At 40.3% G+C, this 22064-nt stretch overlaps 1 protein-coding gene across 4 annotated transcripts in view; it reads right to left on the minus strand.

The window, feature by feature from the left end:
* Positions 1-22064, minus strand: part of LOC117818879 (DNA repair protein XRCC4-like) — a 32977-nt gene that overhangs the window by 10512 nt on the left and 401 nt on the right. For 3 of the 4 annotated variants that reach the window (XR_004632407.1, XM_034692006.1, XM_034692004.1), the window contains exons 2-3: positions 16681-16822; positions 10274-10476 (exon numbers count right to left, since the gene is read on the minus strand). Coding sequence is in view for 3 of the 4 variants with exons in the window: in XM_034692006.1 (XP_034547897.1) it covers positions 10274-10476; positions 16681-16819 (342 nt within the window). In the remaining variant the exon portion in view is untranslated. Of the gene's footprint in view, positions 1-10273; positions 10477-16680; positions 16823-21154; positions 21431-22064 lie in introns of those variants that run through there. The other variant, XM_034692005.1, reaches the window with a different exon arrangement.

The following is a 22064-nucleotide window of genomic DNA, read 5'->3' on the forward strand; positions in this document are numbered from 1 at the left end:
CAATTAAACAAAAGTCTACTTCACAGAATCGAGACACAGAGAAGACCACCCGGGATCCAAAGAGGATGAGTTTCCTGAGAACTCATAAAAGTCTAGAGGAACATCAGGATGTCATAGTGATACAGTGCAGGCTCGTCGTAGGGATTTAAAGGGACACTGAGCTACGTAAGTCACTGACGAGTTGGCGTGGCTGTAATTAAGTGTTTGGGCAAGACGGACAACCATTAAAAACAAGGTTTGTGGGACTAGCTTATAAATAGAGTCAAGCCAGAATGAATAAAAGACCAACTCACACAACTGTAAAATGCATGTTTCTATCGGTTGGTTGTGTGTCACTTGTAAAAGCTTTGATCTCCTCCTAAAGCCCTGCCTTTTACCTTAAGCTATCTGCGCCTGAATCTTCCTTGTTCTCCAACAGGAAAGTCATTTAGCAATAAATCAGCCACGTGAGAAAGGATAATGTGAAGGCTAAAGACTCCTGACATGCTGACTACGCTAATATTTGCACACTTTGAAGAATGAAATGTCCTACATTTACTTTACATGTCTCAATCCATTTCAACGACTGGGACTTTGTCGTGAATATTTTACCCTCTGACACTGTTTAACATCATAAATCATCCATGTTATCACCAGTTTAAATCACCAGTGATCTCAACTACTGGATGCACAACCATTATTTACTACCTCAGTGTTGGAAATGACACCCTGCAGATGTTTATTTCTTCTACTCCTACTTTTAAACATTAAAAGTTGGTGTGTTTCACCATCTTTACTTTCACGGTTTCTGAGAAGACTTACTGCGCTAAATATACAAATTCCAGCTCACCAAAAGTTTACATTTACTTTATTGTGCAGCATGGAAAGAGGAAGGATGCACTTAACAAGATATAAATCAAAGTATCTAGTTAAGCACTGTAAGGGCCAGTGATTAGACAGAAATTTGTGTTTCAAATTCTTCATTGAACTACTAGAAAAGTTGTAAAATCTGAATTTTCTTGAGCTTCTGTTTCTCTCCTGATACTCAGAGATAAAGTGAAAGGTCAGCCTCCAAACTCTTGCCAGCCTTCACGAAGGTGTGGGAGGTCAGACTGTTTGTCTTTGGTGCTCGACCCACTTCCACATTTTCTCCTATGTGACTTGTCTAAAAGAGAAATAAAATGAGCTAACTGTTTATAGCTCCTTTTGCTTCAAACAGCAGTCAAATGATTTACATATGACAGGCTTGGCTTAGTTAAAACAATTAAAAGATCAAAGCGGCTAACATGACTTTAAAAGACAAGGAGGAGGAAGTGAAGGAGCTGAGATTCTTCAATCAACTCTTTGACTGATATAAAGTTCACAACCTTTTAAAACCCTAAAAGATCATCTTTGGGATATGGAGCATCACTAGGAAGCAAAATGTGGGTTTAAAACCTTGGTGACAGTATGTTCAATAATACAGCACGGGTTTGTGTATGTGTGTGGTCTAAGTGTTTGTTTGTTTCTGTGTGTCCCAAGCCAGCCAGACCATAAGGTCGAACCCGTGAAGAAAAGGGGGACGTAGGTGTGGAGGACAAGGCCAAAAGAACACAGTCCCAGTGAAAATGATACCATAAAAAACTGTGGGCACTGTGGACACAAAGCCCTCTTTAACACACTGTCCAACACATCTCTGTAGATCAAACCCACAGTGTACTCCATTAAAACAGAGGACAATGAGTCCTGTTTAATAGTAGACAGTAATCAATATTGTAAGACTGAGTTAGTATCTTTGAGAGTTAAAGATTTCTAGCACATTTATCATAACCGTAATACCTCATGACGGTTAAATTACCGTCCTTAATTTAAAATTAAACCAACCAGGAAAAGTGTTGAACAGTCCAGTCCCCTCTTTCTTTGTCTAATTGTATTGTGTCTGGGAGAACAGGGAAATGAGTTGGTGAGCTGTGTCCGCATGATGACAAAGAGACAGTGTTCAAGGCTAGGCAAGGTCCTTCAGTTTGGGAAGTGTGGGCACTGTACAGAGATCAGTTTGTGGCATCAGCTCCTGGGTCCGCCGTGCAGAGGCGTGAGGCCAGATAAAGAGCAGGAAGTGAGAGGCGACTGCAGAAAGTCTCTCTGATAACATGAATGTCCCATAAACATATAGGGCCACTCAGGGCACAGTACCAACTCAAGAGCAGATGAGGAGGGATAGCTGAAAAAAACTTGATTTCACTTTGGTTTATGTTAAGACTGATAAGGCAGAAAGGTAAACTTAGGCTCAATAAGAAACTGCTCTGTGGTGGAACTTCTATGACAGCAGGAGAAATGCGTCGGTGTATAAACTCTTTAAAGTGGTCAGAATGACAAAAATCTGGCAGCCAGTTGTTCAACAATTTCCAGAACTAAAGAACAAGTGCACCACTTACAGTTAAAGAGACACATCTATCCAACTTCTGTCATTTTTATCATGAAGTTTGAACGATCTAAAATTACATCAAACACATTTTGTTTGGCACTGGACCGAGAATCTGTATCACCAAATATCATGAATCAGCTAATTTCTTTTGGGCCCAAAAATAACTGAACAGTCAAATCAATAAAATTTACAGATGAGTCTACAGCTGTAGACATGCAGTTCTCTTTGGCATCAGCCACATCAGCCCCTACACAGCAGGGGCTGACACGGACATGAGACCCACATACTTGTGCGTCGATGTTTCCATGTTGCGCAGCAATTCTCAGGCGAAACGTTTGAGGGCAGTGTGGTCTCTCTGATAGCCAATTGCCTCCTTCTGGCCCCGCTACGATCTCTGTTTACTTTTCCACAGCGATTCAGAGCGTGTTATGTTAATCTACAGCTGATACATGTTGCTGTTTTTCATACAGACATGATTACATGAAGAATAGAGAGGAGGAGATTAAAGGCACGGCTGATGTGTGGCCGATGTCCGCGATCCTGGAAGTGCTGTAAATGCGGGAAACACAATGCTACCAAACGGACAAATCACAGGGCTTTTCAGCCTTAAGCTGTAAGTGGCCCCAGACAACAGGAGTGCAATGATTAGTCAACTCTGTTGACAACGATGACAACAATTTGTTGCTGACGAATTAAATTGTCTTTATTAGTTGATTATGTCATTAAGCATTTTTTTAATGCTGTGAGAGGTCAGAACAGTATTCCAGAGCTGAGTTGCCGGACTGTGAGCCATCTCGCATCTTGACTATCTCTACTGAGAGTTGCGGACATAAAACAGCTACCAGTAAACAAGACACAGCAAAATGGTGATTTCTAATGCAACATGATTGCACACTGAAACTTCTAAAGTCTGAGGCTTTCACCATCAACACGGCAAAGATAAATACAGCCTGTAAAATGTGTAAAGGGAGCCTTGCTTTGAATTGGGGATGGGACAGGATTTTTGAATGCTCAAATATTTGTGTACTTATCAAAAATCGAAGAGTTAATACAAATATTATCTAATTTCAGAAATACAATTTTTCATTGTTTTCACCGGTGCCTGGTAACTGCATAAATAGAAAAAAAGAAGAAGAAAACATTAGTTGCTGGAAATGTGTAGAAATAATCGTCAAATAAATGCCAATGATTATCGAATAGTATTTTGGCTTGAAATGCCCATCCCTACTTTGAATGGGAGCATGTCAGTAATGCGCAAGCTTTTAAACTGCTCTTTAAAACAGAAACGCTGACATTCAACCAAATAGTCCAAAGCAGCTGCACAGTGTTTACAGTAACAGTCCCACGCCATATAACTTTTCCTTAAAACATAGGGATGGGTTATGATTTTTAAATATTTTAATAGTGGTAAATGTATTAAGAAATATATATCAATGCATGTATCTCATCTAATGTAGTTTTTTTCTATCATTTTTACCAGGGCCACCGTCAGATGGTGATGGATCTTACTGTTGTAGCGCTGTGACTTTTGGAACTGAAGGATCTGCAGAGACTTCTAGAGCTGTCAAAGAACTCTGTGAGGAACTCCTTTGAAAAAATAACCCAAATTAATGTCAAGTGCAAACTTTGTCAGGTCAAACTAGCCTATCAGAAGTCTGAAGAGCCCAGCGACAACTTAAGAGTACCTTTACTCAAAATGCCCATCCATACTTAAACTTTTCATCTTCTCTCATTGTCTGATCTCCTTTTTTCTGCCTCTCCTACTGCGAAACAGTGAAGCAAACTGTTACCACATCACCATAGTAACCACTCTGCACACTAAAACAATACAATACATCTTACATGAACAATAGTTGTGTTCCAACTTCCAAGCCAAGACGACATATGGCCTTAATTTTGATTCAAATTGTATGTTATGGGTTTGTAAGACAAATGTTAAATTCGTAAGCTCATAGCAAAATAAGAGCCATAAAGTAATGATCAATGACAGATTGACAATAACAACCTACAAGCAAGTGAGTAGCTCCACAACTGTGTCTGGACATAAACATTCCAGTAAAAAAAGATGGCAACAGTGGTAAAAGTATCTCTAATTTCTTAATTTACTTCATTTTTTCTGCTGGTTCTTATCCAGAATAACATTATAGACAATCAAAAGCTCAGAGAAACAAGCAAAGTTACTTAAAACTGGCCTTTTTTTGATTGTATACAAATATCAAGTAAAAACTTTGAGATCTGCAACAACGTGGGGGGGGGGGGGAGCTCCCAAATATGGACTAAATAATGAACCTAAACACAGAAAGCACACATATCTGCTTATCTGAGAAAGGGGAAACAAAAACAGGCCAATGAATTACAAAAGTTTGTTAAAGTGACACAAAATGAAATAGGTCACTGTGTTGGCATCATTTCCAGGTGCTAAATGTTAGATTTTGGTCAAAGTATTGATTCCTGTGCTCTTTATCTACAGTCCCAATCTCCCCATACTACAATTATTATGTAAATGAAATACAAATATTAGTGTTAGAACATATTGAAATATTTCAGACTTCAAAATTTGGGATGATTCAATCTAAAAAATAAAAGATGCACTACTCCAGTGAAATCTGTGGCTGGCGTCATAGTGTGCAGCTGAACTCCCCAGCGGCCTATAACACTAGTTCTTTTTGGCAACCAAAAACATGGAAACAATCAGTGTCACATGTATCCACTAAGTCTCATCCAGAATTGTATGGTTTCTTTTACCACAACTGTCTGAAATCAGAGTCGCAATTTCCCTGGTCTGAGGAAAGAACTGAGCAGTGAGAGCAATTCAAAGAAGGACTGGTAGAGATAATTGGTAAAGAGTGGTACAAAATCCTGAGAAGTCTCAAGATAACTAGTCTCACTTCACTCATCATTCCAATTCTGGACATTGCTGGTTAAACCCATCACAATTCATTATCAAGAGCATACAACCACCTTCTAAGCACAAGATGCAGTAATCCTACTCTTGCAAAGTAGTTATAAAGGGAAATTTAATTTTCTGTGTGTGACATATATATGTTGGGAGTCAAGCCCTAGTATCATGCTAGCTAAATGCTTGAAATCCCTGAAAGAACCAAGTTGGCCATCCTTATTGAACAATCCACATCTAGGTTTCTCCACAATGGAGACATACAGACGATCACCATCTGACATACTTGATATGTCATCAAATAACTTTGTGGCCATGGTGCAACAAAGGTAGTGATTGGTTTATCTCAAATTTAGTTGTACAAATGTGTCGTTTAACATTTTGGCCTTCATTACAGACCCTGGACTGACAAAAGATCAGTTCAAGATGTGGGTTGAGCTCAGGCGGCAACCTCTAGCTGTGAGAATTGAAGCTAGTGCGGAAGTGTTAAAAACTACAGTTTCTCAAGTGCCCGCTTGAGGTTGGCTCCGGAAGTACTGGAAACCACATACACACAAATAAAAAAAACTATCTTAACAATAGAAATAAACATGTTTACAGCCTGGTACACGAAAAGAGTGTAGGCTGGATAGCTCATTTCTCGATCGGCACACACTGTAAGGGGTGTGAATTTTTTTCATAAGGCGGCAATTTTGAAGATATTAAAATTACAGGTTTTCCATTAAGAGAGGCCCAGCTGACTTGATTGACAGTTGGGAACACTGTAGCTGTTTGCTAGGAGGCTCAAAGCCCACCTCTTTACCTCACACTAGCTCAACAGAAGTTAGGTTGTGTTTGGCATCTGCAAAATGGCTCCTGCCGACGATTGGCTTCAAAATAATGCTTCAGAAACAGATGGGTGATGTCATGGATACTATGTCCAATATTTATAGTCTATGGTCAAACTTGAGCGCTTAGTAGTTACAAAACAGTTACAATGACTAGACCATCTATTAGTTGTCAACTAATAAGAACTTATTCATGTTTTAGTTCATTTTGAAAAGTGGAAATGTCAAATTGTAAAAAAAAAAGCCAGGACTGGAGATCCTTAATGTGAGAATTTGCTATATTTCTTTTGTATTTTTGCTATCAAGTGAAGAGTCTTTCAGGTGTGACTGCAGCTTAGATAAAGGAGGGCATTTGAAGACTTCACTTTGGGTTCAGGGACATTTGATAAGCATTTGTCCTGTTTTCTGACAACGAATCAACTTAAATATTAATGGAGTTGTAATGAAACTTCTTGGCAGATTAGTTGATAATTTAAAACATTTCAATTTGTTGCAACCCTAAAGCATACATGCAAGAAATGTCAATTCCACATAAATGCTAAAAAAAAAAAATAAATTCCCCCTCTTTGGGAACATGAAGTGTCCAAACTGAAATAGATTTTTCCTTTCTGCTGATGACAGATTGGTACTTAAACAAACATTAAGGAGGAGATAATGTCCGACCTAACCATGTCAGACACCTGCTTAGTAGTAGATTTACAACAAACATCCAAATTACATTCATCATTACAACTTCAAGGGTCATATTCATAAAATATTAATGTCAGGTTAAGTTCAACACCTGTTTTGTCTTCAGCCGCCTTTCTTCTACTCCCAAAGGAAACCTGCCTCATATTTGGTCATTTCTGCACCCTCAAATTATCCCGCAGAGAAAATATGTTCCACTTTTTAACCTCTGTGATATGTGGAAAAGAAGAGGCGAAAGAATGGAGAGCAAAAAGAAAAGGAGAAAAAAGAAAAGAAGCAGGTGTTAGACAAGTGTGGAAGTCTGCACTTCGTGCAAATAGTCCCAGAGGATCACAAGATTTTTTTTTACCACACACATAGTGTGCACACTGATGAATACTATGAGTAACAGTGTGAGCAGTGTGAGTTTCTGAAAAGCACTCTTGGGCCTTGACATATTGGGCCACTGTCAATCATTATGTGTGGTCTAGTTGCTCTCTTGGATTACAACTTTTCCATGAGAAAAATACAAAGCAAGTCAGCCACCACCTTTGCAAAGAAGAGAGATATTCTTCAACATCACATCCTCAGGCAGGATCCTCCTTAAAGTTCCCGTAGCAAACTTAAAATCTACAGGTGACCGAGCATGTGCTGTTCAGGCTCCACGACTGTGGAACGACCTGCCTGAGGATCTCAGGCAAGCTACATTAGTATCTTCTTTTCAATCACAGCTGAAGACATATTCTTTATCGAAAGGTCTTCTTGTAATATTGTTTTATCCATGCTATATGTATTTCTTATTTACTTTTATTGATGTTTCCTTTTATTCACTCACTGTTTTTATTTGTTTTACTGATTTCTAAAGTTGTATTGTTTTAATTGTTTTTAATAGTTTATCTTTCTTCAGCTGTCCCTTTAAGCTGTTCCTCTTAAATTGTCTTGCTATTTCTATATGTCTCCCCCTCATGCCTTGTTTATTATTGTGGGTTTTTATGATGTAAAGCACTTTGTAACATCTGTTTTGATAAGTGCTATATAAATAAACGTGATTATTATTATTATTATTATTATTATTATTAGTAGTAGTATTATTATTATTATTATTATTATTATTATTAATCAAATAATGGCTCTTGTTTCTATGTTTGTCTATCTGGAGTTTATTCCTGAGTTATGGCATGCATTAAGAAACAGATTTAGCGAAATTGTCTATACTAGTGATGGTTACCTACTCAAAAATATTTTTAAAATGTGTTGTATAAATTATTTGTCCTTCCTATTCTAGTTATTATTTTACTACTGAAGTAGGAGATAAAAGACAAGCACATTCAGTCAGAAAAAAATCAGCATTTAACAAGTATAGCACCAAAAACTGATAGTCCCCTTAACATTAGAGTATGTCTTCATTTGTCACTGACACACACACCAGCCAACACTCACATAGAAAAAAAAAAAAAGAAAGGCTCTAATCAGCTGTTGTTCAACATTGTAAGATGGGGAAGGTCTTGTCCATAAATCTAGTTTTATAGTCTCCAAAGTGTTCCTAACCTCCTGGCCTTCTCCCTCTGGTCTCCTCTACCTGCAAAGCAGTCCCAGGACCCCAAGTGACCTGCTCCCTGCAGGCAACAGCATCCTCCATTAGTTTGGAAGAATAATACCATAATCCACTGAAAGGACCATACTCCATCAAACCTGTCAGCTTTGGTGAACTATGTAAGAAAAGCCCAGTAGAGTGTTTTATAAATGTCTGCATGTACACTACGCCAATTGTTGTCAGTCACTGTTACATCAAAGCAATTTACCTAAGGGAATGTGATTGTTTGCATTAACACAAGCAATCTTCCTCTTACCTAGAAGGAAAACTTTTTCCCAAAGTGTTTACGAGCTGCAGTCAGTAAACAAGTGCCTTATACTGCAGCTTTTGAATGACAGGTAACAAATGATTCCTATCTCCAGCTCTTTCCAAAGTGGCCTTAAGGCAACCAAGGCTTTCTAATTCTGCTATATCGTGGGGAGACTATAAACCTTATCTTTTTAACAACCCCCCTGTAAAATATAAGACTTCCTTTTTATTTGGCTATATGTTTTTAGATGCATTTATCCTCAGGGGACAGTGTCCTGAGAGCAGAGCATGGTGATGTAACATTAAAGGATGAACAACAGATGTATAGATACTGACAACTTAAGAACATTTTTTTAAAAGGTTCTTTAACATTTGTGTTTGGTTAAGGAGTTTGATCTTGCAGGTTCATTTCTTTGAGTATGATGTCACTGATCAATGATGCCACAATTTTTTAATTTATATAGCTGCCCCATTTCAGTCAAAGTTTGTGCGATAACATGGCTCAATTGAAGAAAAAGTTGTGAGTTTTGTCAAATTTCTAATGTTATGAGTGACCTCTATGTGAATAAGGTGACAGTAGAAATACAGCTTTCATCTTAAAATGTTAGCTACTAGACATGTACAAAAAATGTGCTTGGATGACATAAGTTTGGCTGGTTGATGTTGCATTTTCCTGCACTGGTAGTTGTGCCAGAATCAACTTGTTTTGTTTAAACTAAAATTAAAGAGGGGACAATATTTTTTACTAGGGATATTAACAATTAATCAAGTATTGATTGATTGATTGATTGTTAAGAACGTACTCGCACATGTTTTTTGTTTCGATTTTCTATCACGTGGAACAAGCATCATGTGGTCTCATACTTCTATCAGCTATCAGGGAGGAGTTTTACGTTTAAAGCATGTTTGATGTGAATCAGCTGACTCAAGGTGTTGCATACAGCGGTGACGCTCAGCTGGGTGATTCGTCTGTGCGCCAGGTCTCCATGAGTAATTTTTTCTCTGCCGCCAGACTGATTAAGATCCGGTTGCGCTCGCGTCTGACGCCTGACCACGTTTACATGCTTATATACTGAATTTCCCCCCCGGGGGATCAATAAAGTAATATCTTATATCTTATCTTATCTTATTTTTCTGAATAAGAACAGATGGACCGAAAACTGGACACTGTGAGTCTGACATATATTTCTGTTCAGTTCTCTTGTTGCAGTAAATCCACATGTTGTAACCTGAGTCTTCACTTTATATGACTATGCATCAGCGGAAATTATGAGCCTGCTCCTCACATTGATATTCAGCACGTTTAACATTTTGTACGCCTCAATATGATCCGTAGCTATTCAATGCTGTCAGTTATATACGTTGTTGCTGAGGAAATTTTGACTTAGGGAAAAAATGCATTTGGCATTGTTTTTGACATGGAAATAATCTTTTTTTTTTTTTTTTAATGACTAATCAATAATCAATTGTTAACACTTCCAAAGATCGATCACGGAGAAAAGTCTGCCCAGGGCTTCTTGCTTGTGTTTCCATTTAAAGTGGATATTATTATCCTTAAACTATAAATATTAACAGTTTATTGCAGGTCAACAACGGGAACAATAAAGATTTCACCACAATCAACATAAAGATATAATCTGCTGATAACTTTTGCTCACCGAGATATCATTGCAGATCTTCTGGTAGGAGAGATGACAGTGATCTGATGTGAGGCGAAAACGATAAACCTCCTTGTCACCCTTTTTCCGTGCTTCTTCTTTCCCTCCTTCACCTCCTGTAAGTGCTCGAAGAAGATCCTCAACATATTTTTCTCTTGTGACTTCCATATCATTTGCCTCCTTCGTCACCTCGTCTTCTGAAACTGGACACAAAAAAAGAAGGCACTTTTATCATTTTTCAATACTTTTTAAGTTGCACAGCTGAGTAAAACCTGGCAGAGTTTATGGCAGATCGCAGAGAAAAAACTATAAACATTAATTATGTCGTAATGTGTGGATGCATGTGACAGCTGTATTAAAAGGAAGCATGCAGAGAAACCAAGGGGAATGTCATCAGCTGTTACACAGCTGCTAACACCAGTTGAGGGTCCCAATTAGCACATCAAACACTGAAACACTGTCGACCCAGAAGCCTGCACATAGCTGTCACAGCCCCATCTCTGCCTGTCAACTGTGCAGATGGACAGCAATAGAAAACTAAGGAGCTGTTATGTTCCAGGTGTCCTTCCAGGCATAATGGGCTCATGTGCATATGTAACACAGACACTCACACACTCACACACGCACACACACACACACTCACACACGCACACACACACACACACACACGCACACACACACACACACACACACACACACACACACACACACACACACACACACACACACACACACACACACACACACACTGAGAAGTGCATACAAAGACAAGCCTTGTTGAGTTTAATCTACTTTATACACCTGTAAGCTGCAGCACAGGAGAGTGGAGTGACAATGAAACAAGGTCACTGCTGTCCCTCTGGTTAAAGGACCAACAGTTCAATATAATGAGATGGGGTTCAGCCAGGTGCCCACACAGTTTGGAGAGTCTAATAGACCTGGTGAACAGCCAGTCCCGTCAGTAGTCAAAAGATGTAGGTTTTCAAAATTACAGTTTCATTAAAAAAATTGCCTGGAATATTTGGATTGGGAATGATTCACGTGGTACTTTGCATTTGCAAAATCTTGCAATATATTGTGACCAGGGATGTGCATGTTTAGTCGAATAAACAATTTAACTTTGACACCCCGCTAGTAGTCATCAGGAGTGGTTGTCAGTTAAACAGGGTTCCCACTCTTTTCCAGAGATCATTTTCCAGGACATTTCCAGGACATTTTCATTGATGATCAAGCTGGTATGACAGTCTAAATTTAGTTCCTAATTTAGTTCCTAAATAGTCTAATATGTTCCTCTCAGTGGAAGTCTACATTGAGTCTAGGAGTCTAGGAGTCTAGGAGTTTCTGTGGAGCTGTGTCGCTCTTTTTGTTCCGTTTGTTTTCACTATCGGGAGTTTGCACTCCTACTAGCTAGAGCAGGGGTTCTCAAACTTTTTGGAGCCAGGGACCCCTTACAGGTGAGAAAATTGTCCAAGGACCCCCTCATAATTGTAACACAGATTAAGCACATTAGTGATGTGTCATGATCAAAAGCTGCGGCTCTGAGAGCCGATGCTTTATAGTGAATCAGAAGACCCGGCTCGCATCGAGAGAGATCCGGCTCCCATTTTTTTCCTTTCGTTTTTTTCTCACAGTGCTCAGCCCCAGCTCTGCTCACAGCAGAACTTTGTGTTGATTGGTCAGCTTGGCAGCCATGCAGCCAAATCACATGTGAGGATATAGGATACAGGTGATGGAGGGGAGGCTGTGTATCCTGGCTTCATCTGTTCCTTCAGAGAGAGTCTTCTTGAAGACCGGGCAAATACTCACTGAGAGGAGAAATCAGATCAGCCCATCCAAGCTGAGGCATCAGATTTTTCTCAATGCCAACCTGAGGACATTAATAATGTTTGCTTGAGTTTGGTTCTGGTTCTGTTTGCTTGAGTTCGGTTCTGGTTCTGTTTGCTTGAGTTCGGTTCTGGTTCTGGTTCAGTTCTGGTTTGGTTCTGGTTCGGTTCTTGTAAGGTTCTGGCACGGTTCTTGTTCGGTTCGGTTCTTGTTCGGTTCGGGTTCGGTTCGGGTTCGGTTCTGGCACGGTTCTGGTTCGGTTCAGTGCGGTTCTGGTTCAGTTCGGTGCGATTCTGGTTCGGTTCGGTTCTGGTTCTGGTTCAGTTCTGGTTAAGTTCTGGTTCAGTTCTGGTTCGATTCTGGTTCGGTTCTTGTGCGGTTATGGCACAGTTCTAATTCGGTTCGGTTCGGTTCTGGTTCGGTTCTGGTTTCATTCTGGAACGTTCTGGTTCGGTTCTGGCTGAGTTTGGTTCGGTTCGGTTCTGGCACGGTTCTGGTCCGGTTCACTTCGGTTCTGGTTCAGTTCTGGTACGTTTTGGCTCGGGTCTGGTTCGGTTCTGGTTGTGTTTGCTTGAGTGGTTCTGGTTCTGTTTGCTTGAGTTCAGTTCTGGTTCTGGTTTGGTTCTGGTTCCGTTTTTTGTACGGTTCTAGCATGGTTCTGGTTCGGTTCGGTTCTTGTTCGGTTCTTGTTCGGTTCTTGTTTGGTTTGGTTCTGGTTCGGTTCTGGTTCGGTTCTGGCACGGTTCTGGTTCGGTTCTGGCACGGTTCTGGTTCGGTTCGGTGCGGTTCTGGTTCGGTTCTGGTTCGGGTTCAGTTCTGGTTAAGTTCTGGTTCAGTTCTGGTTCGATTCTGGTTCGGTTCTGGTTCGGTTCTGGCACGGTTCTGGTTCGGTTCTGGCACAGTTCTGGTTCGGTTCTGGCACGGTTCTGGTTCGGTTCGGTGCGGTTCTGGTTCGGTTCTGGTTCGGGTTCAGTTCTGGTTAAGTTTTGGTTCAGTTCTGGTTCGATTCTGGTTCCGTTCTGGTTTGGTTCTTGTGCGGTTCTGGCACAGTTCTGGTTCGGTTAAGTTCGGTTCGGTTCTGGTTCGGTTCTGGTTTAGTTCTGGAACGTTCTGGTTCGGTTCTGGCTGAGTTTGGTTCGGTTCTGGTTTGGTTCTGGCACGGTTCTGGTTCGGTTCACTTCCGTTCTGGTTCAGTTCTGGTACGTTCTGGCTCGGGTCTGGTTCGGTTCTAGTTGTGTTTCCTTGAGTTTGGTTCTGGTTCTGTTTACTTAAGTTTAGTTCTGGTTCTAACCCTAACCCTAATCCGAACCCTAACCCTAATCCGAACCCTAACCCTAACCCCAACCCTAATCCGAACCCTAACCCTAATCCTAACCCTAATCCTAACCCTAATCTGAACCCTAACCCTAACCCTAATCTGAACCCTAACCCTAACCCCAACCCTAATCCGAAACCCTAACCCTAACCCTAACCCTAATCTGAACCCTAACCCTAATCACAACCCTAACCCTAATCACAACCCTAACCCTAATCACAACCCTAACCCTAATCCTAACCCTAATCTGAACCCTAAGCCTAACCCTAATCTGAACCCTAACCCTAACCCTAACCCTAACCCTAATCTGAACCCTAACCCTAACCCTAATCTGAACCCTAACCCTAACCCTAATCTGAACCCTAACCCTAACCCTAACCCTAACCCTAATCCTAACCCAAACGCTAACCCTAATCTGAACCCTAACCCTTACCCTAATCCTAACCCTAATCTGAACCCTAACCCTAACCCTAATCTGAACCCTAACCCTAATCCTAACCCTAATCACAATCCTAACCCTAATCACAATCCTAACCCTAATCACAACCCTAACCCTAACCCTAATCTGAACCCTAACCCTAACCCTTATCTGAACCCTAACCCTAACCCTTATCCTAACCCTAATCTGAACCCTAACCCTAACCCTAATCCTAACCCTAACCCTAATCTGAACCCTAACCCTAATCCTAACCCTAACCCTAACCCTAATCTGAACCCTAACCCTAATCTGAACCCTAACCCTAATCTGAACCCTAACCCTAACCCTAACCCTAATCCTAACCCTAACGCTAACCCTAATCTGAACCCTAACCCTAACCCTAATCCTAACCCTAATCTGAACCCTAACCCTAACCCTAACCCTAATCTGAACCCTAACCCTAACCCTAACCCTAATCTGAACCCTAACCCTAACCCTAATCCTTACCCTAACCCTAATCCTAACCGTAATCCTAACCCTAACCCTAACCCTAATCTGAACCCTAACCCTAACCCTAATCCTAACCCTAATCTGAACCCTAACCCTAATCCTAACCCTAATCCTAACCCTAATCCTAACCCTAACGCTAACCCTAATCTGAACCCTAACCCTAACCCTAATCCTAACCCTAATCTGAACCCTAACCCTAATCCTAACCCTAACCCTAATCTGAACCCTAACCCTAACCCTAATCTGAACCCTAACCCTAATCACAACCCTAACCCTAATCACAACCCTAACCCTAATCGTAACCTTAAGCCTATCCCTATCCCTAACCCTAATCCTAACCCTAACCCTAATCATAACCCTAACCCTAATCACAACCCTAACCCTAAACCTAATCACAACCCTAACCCTAATCACAACCCTAACCCTAATCACAACCCTAACCCTAATCACAACCCTAACCCTAATCGTAACCTTAAGCCTATCCCTATCCCTAACCCTAATCCTAACCCTAACCCTAATCATAACCCTAACCCTAATCACAACCCTAACCCTAACCCTAATTACAACCCTAACCCTAGGATCAGGGTGAGAATGGTTTTGTAACAGAATATATGCACAAAATTGGGCAATTATAAGGCTGCTCATAAAAACAGTGTACGTTAAAGGGGTTTCAACACAAACCATTAGTTTTTGCAAAATTAAGGTAAAATATACGGCAACAAAAGATCCTTAATTAAGAGCCGTTCGGGAGTCGAAAGAGCCGGCTCTTCTTTGGGAGCTGAGTTAAAAGAGACGGCTCTCTGAAAAGAGCCGAAGTTCCCATCACTAAAGCACATGCTTACTACCATTTGCACTCTTAGTTTCCCTTGGAACTATTTGTATTGTAAAACATATCAATGTAAATACTTCAGACCTGTACCATAGTGATAAACAGATAACACTTCAATTTGAATCAAGTAAATACCACTTGTATACTTTAAAACAGAGGGTCATTTCATTCCTTGTGAACTCAACATGACAGCATTTATACTTTTCAAGTAATTGATCTTAAACGCTTTCAGAAAATTAACAGTAGCAAGACTTACATATCCCTGCGAGCCACCAAATGGTATCATAACAATGGTGTATGCTGTTTTGTAATGACACAGCACAATTTTATAATTTATTAGAAATGTATTCAAATTATTTCACTGACCCCCATGCTATGGTTCGCGGACTCCCAGGGGTCCCAGGACCCCACTTTGAGAACAACTGAGCTAGAGTACGGTAATTGAGCTCTCAGCCTGCAGAGAAAGTTGTGAGGCACAGACCCCCAAGCTCTCTGCCCGACTCCGCAGGTCACACTATAACTTAAATATAAGACTCTTTGAATCAAAAGAGCAATCTACAAGGTTAATGTACCATAAAACTAGACAATATACCCCTGTTTTCTGTGAATGCATGATTATGAAGTGAACATTCAATGAATGGGGATGTGTTTCGTTAATAGGGCCAGGTCGCACGCAGCCATGTTGGAATAATTTTCCAGGACTATATGTGCTTTTCCAGGACATTTTACTTTTTCTCCCATTTTCCAGGTGTTTTCCAGTACTGGGAAACTGGTCAACTGTTTTCCAGGTTTTCCAGGTTTTCCAGGACGCGTGGGAACCCTGTTAAACAAACTATTTACTTTTTCAATATTGTAGGTCCCAAATCCCAGCCATATGTTGTGTCTCAGCTGTAGCGTATCCACCCGCCACTTGCCAGGGCTGTAGCTCCTGTTAATACTGCCATAATGCAATAATGCTCCACTACCTCGGTGTAAGCTTGCACAGATGACAGATGGCATCTAGTAGTGCTGCTTGGGTTGGCTGTTTTATGATGTAGAAAATAGAGATAAAGATGTTTGTGGGCTGTATCTCTAAAACTGGCATATGACCACTCAACCAGGGCAATGTGGACGATAACCTGCAAGAAGGACTGAATGCTTGCAGTGCTGGCACTGCTAACATAACCAGCAACACTCATTAAACTGTTAGTCACACTCTGCAAACCAATATTGACATTGTTTACCTGTAGACTCTGTGTGAAAACTATACTACTTTTAAAGAACAGATCCCTAAATTATCAAATAAGGGCAAAAGAAAAAAATAGGTTTTTTTCAATATAGTCAGATCAGAGGGATCTGCTGTGGAATTTATCACAGGCCTCTTAACATCAGACATCACACTGATTATTTTTGTGCAGTCCAAGCAAAGTAAACCTTTTATCAATAAATCAATAGTAAAACAGTTGTGTTGACATATTCTATCACCCCTAGTCCTCACATATCAATTTGTATTTATATCTCAGAATATTTACCCTCTCCGATCCATGCTGAGCTGCCATCAGTGAGAGCTAATGTGAAACCAGCACCTAGGTCTGCGGCCCAGTCCACTCGCAGGAAGTAGGGGGTGTCTGGATCAGTAGTTAGAGTGATCTGTTGGACCGTACCACTCATGATCTGCAGAAAACAAACAAATAGATGAATTACCTTTTTTTTTTTGTTATGTTTTTCCGCCTTTTATGGACAGGACAGCTGAAGAGAGAAATGTAGCACGCTGCAATGAGGACCATAGTCTCTGTATATGGGGCGAGCACTCAGACTGCTGATTAATGAACTTTTGAAGAGCCATTATAATTCATTATATTGCCAGAATCAAGCATATTGGATTGTGATCAATATATCTGTAAAGCCTACAGTTGGTATTTAGTCCCAGGACCTCTTTAACAGAACCCCTTCAGCTGATCAAGTTTGGGGTTGTTAAGCTGTGTTAATCTTCAACTTTCATCAATGTGCCTCATTGTTTTACAGCTTGGATTTGGCAATAAACATCCCAATGAGTGTCTCTAATGGGGGTCTCTGTGAGTCAGTGGAGCCACGCAGAGATTAACAGGTTTTGGCAGGTTTTTGTGAGGAAATGTGGCCTCTCGACCACCAGTAAGGTAATTACACGCTGTTAAAGATAATAGAAGAATATTACCAAACACCCCCAGTTGTTGTCTAGTTTCTCCAGTGCCTACATTTTGTCCAAGATTTACAACACGTGTGTTTCTTAGAGCATGTCTGATTGTCATTTTAAAACCTGAGTTCAATCAATTTTTAAAAAGAAGAAAGAAGTTTTAAAGACATTTTAAATTGCAGGTTATTCTCCATGATTCTGCAGCCACATGGCCATTTTCTTGTCTCATTCTCATTCAGATATTGTTGGTGGATAGCTTGGAAGATCTATGATATGGCAAGAAGAGTCACAATATTTGAAAAATGGGAAGCTAAGATCAGTGAAAGCCATATATATGAAGAAGAGGTGTTGATCCTTTATTGCTACAGCCTAAAACTGCTCAAGCTGCTTCACCCAAGGCCATGACAGACCACAATGAGAGAGATAAACCTGTATGTTCCAGGCTGTCAGAGACACTTTAACACAGGAGACAACCTCCTGTTTAGCCAAAAAAGACACTGTTCAGTAAGATGATTGGTAATTTCACCTTGTCTTCAGGCTAATGTCTTGGTTAACTGACTCACTTCTGTAGTTGAAGTTAAGACTCCTGCCAAAAAGAGCCTTGGTTTAGCAGCTTGGTTACAAAATATGTTGATCTAAGGATAACAATATGAAATGCTACTCGGGTTTACTGGCTACAAATCTTTTTTCCCTCTTCTCACAGGGCTTGAGAAACTTTTACTTGATTACGGATGTCCAGGCTAGAACATATGATTACTGCTTCCACGTGAAGTGAGAGGTGAGTTGGATATCTTCCCTGCTTAACTACAGGGCAATGTGTGTGGAGACGGAGGGAAAAGGACAGCTAAATTGGCAGTTAGCCAAGCTGGACATGTTGAAAAAATGAAAATGAGCGCCTTCAGACACGGTGCTATAAGTTAGAATGTGACAGCACTTTTTTTGTGTTCCTTCTTTGTATTCCCCTTCATACATGCTGACAGAGCAGGTGGTCAAGGTCATTCAAAATAAGACACACAGCAGAAATCTGAAAGACAGGCACATGTTCCCTCTTCACAGATACACACATGCAAAAAGAGCTGTGCAGCATATTAAAGTTGAACCTTTGTGTTTTAAGAAGGGGTGTGGCTCGGCAAAGGGGCTGAGCAAGATGAGGGGCCGAAAGGTTCAACTTTAACCTCATAAAGTAAGCCCGGCTAGTCATTAGTAACTGTAACATCTGTTGTGCAGGGACGATGACCCTCTGGTAATGACAGAAGAACTGTCCAATTAAATGAACAGCACTGTCTGTCAGGAATGGAGAGCTGCGAACAACCTTCAGAAGTCTTCCCGTCCAGTCACTTGATCAGCAGAATCAATCACCAGCTTAAATCATCAAGCAAAGCTCCACTACAGCTTTGACACACAGCTTCATCCTCCTTATGCGCCGTCTGTAATTTTTTACTCAACCTTTTCATTGTCATGTCTTCAAGCCGATGCATATGAAACGGCAAGACATGACTGTGTGAAGGACATTCTATACAAGTGAGTACAAAGAGAGTCTATAATTATGGATCTAATTTCTTGAATGGAGACTTTGTGCAGAGAAAGGCAATTAACCATCTCTTGAATAGGACCCGACAATTAGGCCAGTCCAATCAGTGGCCTTTCACTGGACTTTCTCCTCATGCTTTCTCCAACAGAGGACCCTCAAGATTCAGTGTCATGTACTGAACTGTAGCAGGCTGTGCCACAACCATTCATTCATTATTCCTTCACAGTCTATCTGAGACCAGTTGACAAATCGGAGGAAAGTATAACACATACTTCAATAAAAAAAGGCCCAAAGGCCAGACAATCCGTCTTAACTTATACCGACATCATGTCAGAGGAAAAATAAGTTGTGTCAGCATAACTTGACTGATGCTGGCCTCCACATAAAAAAAAAAAAAATTGATGACAAGAGTTTTTTAGAAGTTGACACTTTTCATACTTAGTATCCTGCTTGCAGAGTAGACATTGATGAAGTAATATTTTAATTCTTATAAGGAATACATTTCAAAATCCTTATAAATCCAAGGACTTCTTATTTTCAAATAAGAGACGAAAGCATTAGAGACAAGTGTAAGGCCTTTCTCAATCATTTGCAATTCACAGAGATAACAAAAAGCAATATACAACACTAGCCATAAACACATACAGAGATTATTCATAATCGAGTGGCAGGTTTGAAACGTCAAGTTGAGACAACAGCGACTAACACAACATTTGTTGTGCTGCAGGTGTAGACAGTAAAATCAAAAACTCCACGACAAACCTGCCCCAATAATGGTCTGCTTGTGTGGCAGTTCCGTTAACCAGGACAGGGCGAGATGCTGCTAGTGGCGGCGTCTGTCTCGACCTTTAGTGGCTTGTATGTCTACGTTTTAAGGCCATGAGCAGTCTGCAATTTTCTGAGTTTATGAATCTCACAGCACTACACAAGTATTTCCAGCGACTGTCATTATATGTTTTTCTTCTTCTTTTGCTATTCAATGCAGTTAACATTTTTCCCCTCCTGTTAGCTACTTAATTCGGTTGGAAAACAGCTTTAAGGCGCTCTTTAGTCACCGTCAGTCAGGAATACCATATTACAACCAGGCACCAGCGAAAACATTGAAAAATTGTACTTTTTAAACTACAGAATATTCACATTAACTCTTTGATTTTTAATAAGTGAACGACTATTTGATTATTCGAAAATCATGTCACATCCATAATCCAAAGAAAACCTTTAAGACACACATTAGAAGCCTGCACAGCTTTTCCTACTGACCTTAGTTCTTCTGTTCGATATCATTAGCAACATCAAGCTAACTGGAATCAGCTGCACAATAACATGTAATTTTTCCATATGTTTTCATACTGGAGGAGTTACTACTACCTAAACAGAAAACCCTGGCACAATTCAACCTACTGTGGCACAAATCTGACTATGAAATGAGATTCACTTTTATTCCTATCAGCTTTGCAGTTTGCAAAAGTAATTTTGATTGGATCAAAATAGCATTGACAACAAACAGCCTTTTTAAAAGGTATAGAGGTTGGCAAACTCAATGTCCTTTGACAGCTTTTAATCCAGGCCAAGCAGCGTACACACAAGCAATGGACTCATTTCTTCAAAAAGCCTTCCTCATTTTGCAGATAATGAGCGGGCATGCCCCTCATATACACGAAGTAGTTTACACATTTTCACAGTAAATCTTCCATGTGAAAGGTCACCTTAAACCAAGAAGGGGGGAGAGTCAGTAATATATCAAACTAGGACACAATCAGGACATCATATATCAACCAAAAAAGCACAGTGGAAAAGTTTTACAGATAACCCCAACTCAATACGTTGGTGGTTTGTACGCTACTTAGCCCAGATTAAAAGTTGTTAAAGGACATTTATTGTGATGACCTCTTTACCTTTTAAATAGGCTCCTCGTGGTCTTACACCATAAGATGTTTTAGTTGGAGTGGGCTCCTCTTTTGCTCTTTTAAACAAATAGCCTTGCATTGCAGTTCTTTCAGTATCACTTTAAGTTACTTTTATTCTCAGTAATAGACCATAGATGTTATACAGAAGAGTTTAAACGGATGCTATCTTAATTATTAGACATGCATATCAGAATGTAACTTAAACGGGTCAGTGAACCAAAACCCATAAAATATATCACATTAAGGGAATCTGTATCTGTTATTCACTCATCATTTGCTGTTAAAAACTACACTCCAAGTCTCTTTTTTACAACAAGTTTTCATCCATACTCGTGTAATAAAATATGCAAAACATTATTTATGTGTGGTTTACAATATGACAGATTTCTTCTTACATCAAGAGCTCTCTTGGAGTGTCTGGGAAGGAAGGGTCGAGGGGGATTTCTGAAAACATGTTTTAAATGCAATCAAGATGCTGCCGTGGCTGGTTGGAGGGAGGGGACTTCATTGTGAAAACTCTGAGAGAAAAGTGGACCACAAAACTGTCAATCTTACGTCACACTGATGGAAGAGGATCTATTGGCTGATGAGTAACAGTTCTCTATAAGATTTACAAGACACGGTATTACTTAATGAAGTATAATACTTGATTGTGAAGTTAAAAATGCATAGGATGGTGGCCTGGCTGTCAATGCGCCCCACACACAGAGGCTATAGTCCTCGTTGCAGGTGTCCATCGGCTCATCTCCCATTGGCTGGAGAGTTATGATGCCTAATAGCTGCAGGGATGAATGATTTTCTATATCTCTCAGTCCTGCAGCGCAGAGAGATGAGCCGTCCACTGCCGCTGTTTCTCTGGTCCACAAAGAAGTTGTGGAGTGGATGATCTTAGGCATAGGCTAATTTAACTTATCAATGTCCTTCAAAGTACTTCTTTACGTTTCTTTGTACAGATAGTATTTTTATTCTTATTTAGAACTTTTGGATTTGTGTTTAGGTTTATATATTATTGTCCTTACTGTCTTGTTGTGTCCTTACTGTCTTGTTGTTAAGTACCAGTGCTCAAATTCCTTGTGTGTGAGAGCTCACTTGGCAATAAAGCTTTCTTCAATCTTGAATCTTGAATCGGCATAATTTTGAATGGCCTCTAGCTTCTTCTGTGTGCATCTCTCCACCACAGCCCCCAGTGTGTCCAACCAACCTGGTTCCAATCACAGCACCAGCTCTTTTCACTATTTTTTCCAGTTGCCTCGCATCCTTGTGTTTTATACTTAACATTCACTCTATGAAAGAGATGTTTGCATT

Source organism: Notolabrus celidotus, chromosome 9, assembly GCF_009762535.1.
Source record: "Notolabrus celidotus isolate fNotCel1 chromosome 9, fNotCel1.pri, whole genome shotgun sequence".
NCBI lineage: Eukaryota > Metazoa > Chordata > Actinopteri > Labriformes > Labridae > Notolabrus > Notolabrus celidotus.